Below are 8,776 nucleotides of genomic sequence, written 5' to 3' on the forward strand. Positions count from 1 at the left end.
GTCCAGTCACGTGACCCTGACCCTGTCCCCATGTGGCCCTGGTCTGGTCCAGTCACGTGACCCTGTCCCCATGTGACCCTCGCCTTGTCCAGTCACGTGACCCTGTGCCCCATGCGGCCCCGCCCTTCCGCAATAAGACCCTGTCAGGTGACAGCCCCTCCCCCACCGACCCAGTTCTTTGGACTCTACCATTTGCACCAGGGGAGGGGTTGTTTTTCATTCCCCTTCTTTAACTCCCCCCCTCCCGCAGCCGGTGGGGATTTTATCCCCCCCGCCCGCTCGCTCCCTCCCTCCCCCGCGCCTGAGGGGGATTTGGGGCTCTCGGAAATCCGAGTCTATAAATAGCCAGGATCCCGCCCCCCCCCACCCTCCCCTGGGAGAGAATGGAACGCTCCGGGGCCGCTCGACCAATCGGAAGGCGGAGCTGGGAACGGCCTGGCCGGTTCCATTGCTCCACGAGGGGGATGTGCCCTCCCCCCCCCCACAGTCCTTGCAGGGTGGTTCCGCCCGGTCACCTGACTCCTCCCTCCCTCCCGCGGCCGCCTTCAGTCTGCTGCGTCGGCCCGGCCAGCAGCAGCTCGAGGAGGAGGCTCCGCGCCGCCCGCCCCCGCCCCTCTTTCTGGCCCGGCCATGGCTTCCCTGCTCTGCTGCGGGCCCAAGCTGGCCGCCTGCGGCATCGTGCTCAGCGCCTGGGGCGTCATCATGCTGGTGAGCGGGGCCCTGCCCGGCTGGGGGAGGGGCAGGTGGGGGTGCACCAGGGCTGTTGGGGGGGGCAGGTTGGGGGACATGGGGGAGGGGCAGGTGGGGGTGCACCAGGGCTGTTGGGGGAGGGGCAGGTGGGGGTGCACCAGGGCTGTTGGGGGAGGGGCAGGCTGGGGGGCAGCAGGGCTGTTGGGGGAGGGGCAGGTTGGGGGGCAGCAGGGCTGTTGGGGGAGGGGCAGGTTGGGGGACATGGGGGAGGGGAAGGTTGGGGGCAGCAGGGCTGTTGGGGGAGGGGCAGGTGGGGGTGCAGCAGGGCTGTTGGGGAGGGGCAGGGGAGGGTGACCTGGGTGTGTATGGGGTAGAAGTGGGTGGAGGGGCATTTAAAGGGGCTGGGGTCTAGTGGGGCAGATGAGGGCCCAGGGGAGGGGGCACGGTGTGATGGGGGGAGGGGGGGGCTGCCCCACAGTGGCTGGATCCAGCCTAGGCTGCAGTGGGGGAGGGGGGAACCTCCCCCACCAACTTCCTCAGTGACACTGACTTCCCCCCCATGAGCTGGAAAGGGTGACGGGGCGGCTCAGGCCCCGGCTGTGTCACCCCTGGGTGCTGCTGGGGGTGGAGCGACCCTGGGGCCGTGGTGGGTGCCCCCTCTGGGTGAACCCCCCCCTTTCCTGGATCCCGGGGCTGTGTCCAGTGCCCCCTCGGCTTGTCCCCCCCACTGCCAGGCCTGGTGCCCCTTGGACCTAACAGTGTTGGGAACCCGTAGTAAAGGGATAGATTAAGACAGAAAATATCCTGGTGCTGCTCAATAAATCCGTGGTACCCCCACACCTTGAACACTGTGTGCCGATGGGGTCGCCCCACCGCAAAAAAAGTTCTGTTGGAATTGGGAAAGGTTCAGAAAAGGGCAGCAAAAACGATGAGTCTGGACCGGCTGCCGTGTGAGGAGAGATTAATCAGACTGGGACTTTTCAGCTTGGAACAGAGACAACTAAGGGGGGATATGACGGAGGTCTATAAAATTATGGCTGGTGTGGAGAAAGTAGATAAGGGAGTGTTATTTACTCCCCATAACACAAGAACTAGGGGCCACCCAATGAAATGAACAGGCAGTGGGTTTATAACAAACACAAGGACGTATTTCTGCACCCAACGCACTGTTAACCTGGGGAACTCCTTGCCAGGGGATGTGGTGAAGGCCAAGACTATACCAGGGTTCAAAGAAGAACTAGAGAAGATCCCGGAGGACGGGCCCGTCGATGGCTACTAGCCAGGCTGGGCAGGGAGGATGTCCCTGGCCTCTGTTTGCCAGCACCTGGCAATGGGCGACGGGCTGGGTCACTCGGGGATTCCCTGTTCTGTTCGTTCCCTCGGGGGCGCCTGGCACTGGCCGCCGTCGGCAGACAGGACCCTGGGCTAGATGGACCCTTGGTCTGACCCAGTCTGGCTGCTCTTATGATCTGTCCCGGGCGTTGGCTCTCCGCTCCTGGGAAGGTCGCGTTGTCCCTCCTTGGCTGGTTCCATCCGACCGGGGGCCGGTTCTGCCCAGGAGCCGGCTGGGCACGGCGGAGACACTGGGGTGTCTGGTGTTGTGGAAACAGGCTCTGGGCTAGGTCCTGATTCCCTGCCAGGTCCCTCTGCCCTGCTGCAGCTGGCCCCGAAGCTGGGACTTGAGGGTGGATCCTGCTGGGGGGCACCAGGCGTATGTGGCTGTGGTCTGGGCCGTGCCCTACCCATGGGGGGGGGGGGTTGCAGCGCTGGGATGGGGGGCGGGGTGCTTCCCTTTGCCCTGCTCACACCCACCCACCCTGGATCTCTGGTCTCTCCCTGTAGATTCTCCTGGGGATTTTCTTCAACGTGCACTCGGCTATTCTCATCGAAGACGTTCCCTTCACGGAGGAAGATTTCAAGGAGTAAGTGTTGTACTTAAAGTACTGCCTGGGATCTCTTCGGGCGTGTAGCACAATCCACACTGCGTCATATGGTCTCACACACACACACTCTCACTCTCTCTGGCTTGTTGTTACCAACTAGCTGCTGCCCCTAACTGCACTGGCCAGGTGAGTTAGATGGGGGAGGGGTGGAGCCGGGCTTCTGCCGATCCGGATCGATGCTCCATGTGGACACGACGAGACCCGGGGTCCTGAGCAAGACACCTCACATTTATAGCAGCTCCCCGCTCGTGCAAATCTCCACCAGCTCCGAAATCTTTGTCTGTTGGGCCGTTGTGCTGCCTCCTTCTGGGGGTTGGCTTAATTTATTTATTTTCCAAGAGGGTGTTTCCAGAAGAGGGTGCCGGCTTCTCACCCCCGAGGCCATCAGGGTGTCTGCTCTTCTTTAACGAGCCCACTGGACACGTTTGATTGTTTTGGGGTCTGGCTTCCACCCCCTCTCCGCGGGGTGCAGCTGTCTGGAGGTGCTGCCTTCCCCCTCCACCCCTCGACAGGGCAATCGATTAAAAGGACGGGAAGACCTTATTCTGCTCCAAGCAAAAAGACGTTTTCCTTCTACCTTAACTATCCTTGGGGGCGATAACATTATACCCAGCTCAGTACAGCGTTTCTGTTTAAGGAGTCGATAAAAAGTTCCCATATCAAAGGACTTGACAGAAAGTTGCCTGAAAACAGGGGTCACACGTGGATAGACCCAGTACAAGGTTATAGGAAGAGGCACAATACAAAGTCAGATGAAAATGATGCACAGTTATGCCCAAGTGCTTAATGCAGAGATTTATCTACATAGGGGGCGCTGGCTCAGGGGGGTGGGGAATGGGGCAGGGGCCTGTCCCCTCTAGGGGGCGCCGGCTCCCACCCGGCCCCAGGGAGGGGACTGGCTGGCTCGGGGGGGGGGGGGGGAATGGGGCAGGGGCCTGTCCCCTCTTGGGGGCGCCAGCTCCCACCCGGCCCCAGGGCGGGGACTGGCTGGCTCAGGGGGGCGGGGAGCGGGGCAGGGGCCTGTCCCCTCTGGGGGGCGCCGGCTTCCCCCCTGGCCCCAGGGCGGGGACTGGCTGGCTCGGGGGCAGGGAATGGGGCAGGGGCCTGTCCCCTCTTGGGGGCGCCGGCTCCCCCCGGCCCCAGGGCGGGGACTGGCTGGCTCGGGGGGGGGGAATGGGGCAGGGACTGGCTGGCTCAGGGGGGCGGGGAATGGGGCAGGGGCCTGTCCCCTCTGGGGGGTGCCGGCTCCCACCCGGCCCCAGGGCGGGGACTGGCTGGCTCGGGGGGGGCGGGGAATGGGGCAGGGGCCTGTCCCCTCTGGGGGGCGCCGGCTCCCCCCCGGCCCCAGGGCAGGGACTGGCTGGCTCGGGGGCGGGGAATGGGGCGGGGCCTGTCCCCGCTTGGGGGTGCTGCCTCCAGGACTGACCACCCCACTCCCTCTGCCCCACAGCGGCCCGGACAGGATCTACCGTCTCTACGAGCAAGTCAGCTACAACTGCTTCATCGCGGCCGGGCTGTACGTGCTGCTCGGGGGCTTCTCCTTCTGCCAGGTCCGGCTGAACAAGCGCAAGGAGTACATGGTGCGCTAGGACCTCGCCGGGGACAGCCGCCCCCTCCCCAGACCCGCCGGGCCCCTCGGCTCATTCCAGCTCCTCCCCGGTGTCCCCTTTGCTCGGGACTCGCCCGGCCGGTGGGGGCACCCTCCCAGGACACTGCTGACCCCAGCCTGAAGGGATTGTAAAGGTGGGGGGGGGTCTCCAGTTGTGGGGGGAGGGGGGTTGGGAGGTGTCAGTCTCCCTATGGTGCTGTTGGGGCACAAGTGGGTCGTTGTCTGTGGGGCTGGCTCCCCCCCTCCTTGCGTGTGGCAGGATCTGGGCTGGGGGGGGGGGGTGTCATGTTCTGTGCTCCCCAGCATGGGGTCCTCCCGCCGTCTCACTTTCCAAACCCACCCCGTTCCCTTCCCGGCAGTGAGGGGTCAGGGGTGGGGGTGGGGTGTGAGATGCTGAACTGGGTCTGATGGGGCGGGGGGGGGGGGGCTCCCCTGCCCATCCCTTCCTTGCCGAGACACCCCCCCCCCACCCCATTCCAGGTCTCGATCTGTCTCCGTTTGTGTTGACTCTGGAATTGGTTCCTGTGAAATAAAACACGTTAGATCCTCTGCCTGTGGCCACCGAGCCTGCCCTGCGGTGCGGCCGGGGTGTTAGGGGCAGGCGGGGGAGGAGTCAGGGGGTTGAGGGGGTGCCTGGGGGACGGGTGGAGTTGCAGGGTGGAGGATGCCTGGGGGGGGGAGGGTGCCTGGGGGGGCAGCAGGTGGTTTTGGGGGGGCTGGGAGGGGTGGTGGTGTTGGAGGGTGGGGGGCAGGAGGGGTGGGGGGTTATAGGGGGGCTGGCAGCAGGTGCATGTGGGGGGGAGGTGCAGGAGCGGGGGCTGGGGGGTCAGTAGGTGGTTTTGGGGGGCAGGATGAGAGGGTTTGGGGGGCAGGGTGGGGGGCAGGATGAGAGGGTTGGGGGGGCTGGGGGGTCAGTAGGTGGTTTTGGGGGGGCTGGATGAGAGGGTTGGGGGGCAGGATGAAAGGGCTGGGGGGTGAGAGGGTTTGGGGGGCAGGGTGGGGGGTGCCTGGGCAGCAGCTGGCTGGGGGCAGGAGGGGAGCTAGGGGCGGGGCTCTGTGGGGGGGGCGGGGCCGAGCTGGGCCGCCGGCAGGGAAGGAGTTAAGACCATAGAGCGCTCGGTCCTCCCGCGACCTAGCGCGGGGGCAGCCCCGCCGGAAGCTGCCGCCCGCTGCCGCTGCTGTTCCCGGATTCCACTCGCCCCGCCACCCCCCGCGGCACGTGCGCGCGCAGCAGGAGGGGGCGGGGCCAGCAGCTGCGGGGCCGCGGGCGGCGGCGCCGGCCAGAGAAACCCCCCGGGGCGGGGGCAGGAGCGTCCGGGGCGCCATGACGTCAGCGTCCACCAAGGTTCGGAGGGGGCGGGGCCGGACTTGGGGGGGGTCCCGCGGGGGGCGGGGGCGGGTTTGGGGGCCCCGCGGGGGGGGGGGGACGCGAGGGGCGGGGGCGGGTTTGGGGGTCCCCGCGGGGGGAGGGGGACGCGAGGGGGCGGGTTTGGGGGTCCCGCGGGGGGAGGGGGACGCGAGGGGGCGGGTTTGGGGGTCCCGCGGGGGGGGGGGTACGCGAGGGGGCGGGGTGGGGGGCCGCGCCCGGGGCGGGGGACGCGACGCGCGGGGGCGGGTTTGGGGGGCCCCGCGGGGGGCGGGGGACGCGAGGGGGCAGGTTTGGGGGTCCCGCGGGGGGAGGGGGACGCGAGGGGCGGGGGCGGGTTTGGGGGTCCCGCGGGGGGAGGGGGACGCGAGGGGCGGGGGCGGGTTTGGGGGGCCCCGCGGTGGGAGGGGGACGCGAGGGGGCAGGTTTGGGGGTTCCGCGGGGGGAGGGGGACGCGAGGGGAGGGGGCGTGTTTGGGGGTCCCGCGGGGGGAGGGGGACGCGAGGGGAGGGGGCGTGTTTGGGGGTCCCGCGGGGGGGCTCCCTGACGCTCTCCCCCCCCCCCCCCGCAGGTGGGCGAGATTTTCTCCGCGGCCGGCGCCGCCTTCACCAAGCTGGGGGAGCTGACGATGCAGCTGCACCCCGTGGCCGACTCGTCGCCCGCCGGGTGAGCCTCGGGGGGGGGGGTCCCCCGGGGCGGGGGTGGGGGGCTGGGCCCTGTGGGGGGGGGTGACGGGGACGCAGCTGCCCCCCACCGGGGTTATGGCCGGGCGGGGCGGGCGTGGGTGTGTTGACAGTGCGGGTGTTATTGTAGGGTCTCCGGGGTGGGGGGCGGGCGGGGCAGAGCACGGGGGCGGGGTGGCCCTGACCCCTGTGTCCCCCCCCCCCCTCGCTCACCCCAGGGCCAAGTGGACGGAGACGGAGATCGAGATGCTGCGGGCGGCCGTCCGGCGCTTCGGCGACGACCTCCACCGGATCAGCGCCGTCATCAAGGAGCGGACGGTGTAAGGGGGGGGGGGCGGGACACACACATGGGGGGCAGTGGGGGGGGGGCAGAGCCCCGCCCGCTGACGCCCCCTTTTCCCTCCCCGCAGGGCGCAGATCAAAGCCACGGCCAAGCGCAAAGCCTACGAGGACAGCGGGGTGCCCCTGCCCGCCGACTCCCCCAAGAAAGGCCCCAAGAAGGGGCACGGGCCGGGGGGGGCCGCCCCCGCGGCCCTGCCCCCCCCTGCCCCGGCCGGGGGCCCCGCCGGGCTGCAGGACGCGCCCGCCCCACCCATGAAGAAGCAGAAGGCGTCGGGTGAGCAGCACCCTTGGGTGGGGGCGGGTGTCTGGGGGGGCTCGTGTGCTCTGGGGGGGGCTGTGTCATGGGGGGGTTCATGTGACCTGGGGGGGAGCTGGGTCTGCAGGGGGCTCATGTACCCTGGGGGGGGGGCTGTGTCTGGGGAGGAGTCATGTGCCCTGGGGCGGGGCCAGGTCTGGGGGGGGGGTGTCGTGTGCGCTGGGGTGGGAGCTGTGTCTGGGGGGGTCGTGTTCCCTGCGGCAGGGCCGTGTCTGGGGCGGGGGGCTGTGTCTAGGGGGGTCGTGTAACCGGGGGGTCTGTGTCTGAGGGGGCTCATGTGCCCTGCGGGGGGCTGTGTCGGGGGGGGTCTGCCTGCCCAGGGGGGCTGTGTCTGGGGGGGGGGTCATGTGTCTTGGGGTGGGAGCTGTGTCTGGGGGGGGGGACGCTATGTGCCCTGGGGTGCGGGAGGGGCCCGTCTCTCAGTGGATAGGGTGGGGGCGGTCTCGGGTGGGGCTCTATGAATGGGGGAGACGTTGAGCCCTGGGGTGGGGGGGGACCCCACGCCCTGGGCTGACCCCTCTCTCCCTTCTCCCCCCCCCCCCCCCGGCAGACGTCACACTCAGCGCCTTGAACGACTCCGACGCCAACAGCGACCTGGTCGACATCGAGGGGCTGGGGGACGCCCCCCCCGCCAAGAAACTCAACTTCGACCAGGGTATGAGCCGGGGGGGGGGGGTGGACTCACACCCTGCGTGCTGGCGGGGGGGGGGGGGCTGGCGGGGTGGACCCCCCAGGGAGACATGGGGGTTTGGGCCTGGCCCCCCCCCGTTCCATTGGCAAACCTCCTCCCAACGAGTGGGGGGTGTCGAGGGGCCCCGGGGGGGGGAGTTCTCGGGAAAAGCCCCTCCCCGGGCCGCAGCAGCCAGGAATGTTCCAGCCCCCCCCCCCCCCCGGGAGGTCCCGTTAACCCGGGGAACTCCTCGCCGCAGGATGTCGCGAAGGCCCCGGCCATACCAGGGGCCGAAGAGGAACGAGGACTGGGCCGTGGATGGCTACTAGCCAGGCTGGGCAGGGAGGGGGTCCCTAGCCCACCCCCCCACCCACCCCCGGTTTGTGTGAGGCCCCGCCCCCTGGGCGCAGGCTCCGCCTCCCCCTCCCTCAGCCTCTCTTGTGATCTCTCTCCCTCTCTCAGACAGTCTGACCCTGGACCCCGGGCTCCTGATCACGCCTGGCGACCTGCCCCTGCTCTCCCGCTGAGCCCCCCGGCCCCCCCGCCGCCGCACACGGACCGACCCACGCCTGAGCCCCGCCCCCGTGGGGAGGAGCCACCCCCCACGGAGGGGCTGATGGGAGGTGCCACTGGGCAGAGCCCCCCATTGGGTCCTTTCCCAGCCCTGTGTTCGCTTTTTATTTTAAATAAAAGTCACAGACCGCCCCCCCCTCCCCCCGCCGGGGGTGTCTGGTAATTGTTGGGGAGGCGCTGGGAGGAGCGGGGCGGGGGGCCCGGGCAGAGTGAGAGCCGCCCCCCAGGGCAGCCAGACCCCAACGGCGGACGGCCCCTGGGATGGTGGGGGGTGGTTATTTTGGGGGACCGGGTGCCCCTGTCCAGGGGCTGGGATATTTTGGGGGTCTGGGTGCCCCTCTCTGGTGGGGGACGGTTATTTTGGGGGTCTGGGTGCCCCTGTCCTGGGGCTGGGATATTTTGGGGGGCTGGATTATTTGGGGGCCCGGGTACCCCTGTCCTGGGGTGGGTTATTTGGGGGGTGGGTTCCCCTCTCTGGTGGGGGATGGTTATTTTGGGGGGCTGGGTGCCCCTGTCCAGGGGCTGGAATATTTTGGGGGGCTGGATTATTTGGGGGCCCGGGTACCCCTGTCCTGGGGTGGGTT

General features: G+C 68.8%; 2 protein-coding genes across 4 annotated transcripts; both read left to right on the forward strand.

Annotated features, from left to right (window-relative positions):
• Positions 1-599: 599 nt before the first annotated feature.
• Positions 600-4,791, forward strand: LOC123358070 (ribonuclease kappa). The gene is made up of 3 exons (XM_045000845.1): positions 600-708; positions 2,533-2,612; positions 4,084-4,791. Exons 1-3 carry the CDS (start codon positions 631-633, stop codon positions 4,220-4,222), a joined length of 297 nt encoding a protein of 98 aa, XP_044856780.1. The 5' UTR covers positions 600-630; the 3' UTR covers positions 4,223-4,791.
• A 672-nt stretch (positions 4,792-5,463) lies between these two features.
• Positions 5,464-8,243, forward strand: LOC123358075 (chromatin complexes subunit BAP18-like). Of its 3 annotated transcripts, none has more exons than XM_045000852.1 (6): positions 5,464-5,587; positions 6,180-6,274; positions 6,510-6,611; positions 6,702-6,907; positions 7,500-7,604; positions 8,082-8,243. In XM_045000852.1, the coding sequence occupies exons 1-6, from the start codon at positions 5,567-5,569 to the stop codon at positions 8,144-8,146; spliced, it is 594 nt and encodes a 197-aa protein (XP_044856787.1). In that variant the 5' UTR covers positions 5,464-5,566; the 3' UTR covers positions 8,147-8,243. The 3 variants fall into 3 exon arrangements, with proteins under 3 accessions (XP_044856787.1, XP_044856788.1, XP_044856789.1); XM_045000853.1 differs by having other exon boundaries at positions 8,086-8,223; XM_045000854.1 differs by lacking the exon at positions 6,510-6,611.
• Positions 8,244-8,776: the final 533 nt, after the last annotated feature.

This window comes from Mauremys mutica, unplaced genomic scaffold, assembly GCF_020497125.1.
Source record: "Mauremys mutica isolate MM-2020 ecotype Southern unplaced genomic scaffold, ASM2049712v1 001373F_np12_obj, whole genome shotgun sequence".
Taxonomy (NCBI): Eukaryota; Metazoa; Chordata; order Testudines; family Geoemydidae; genus Mauremys; species Mauremys mutica.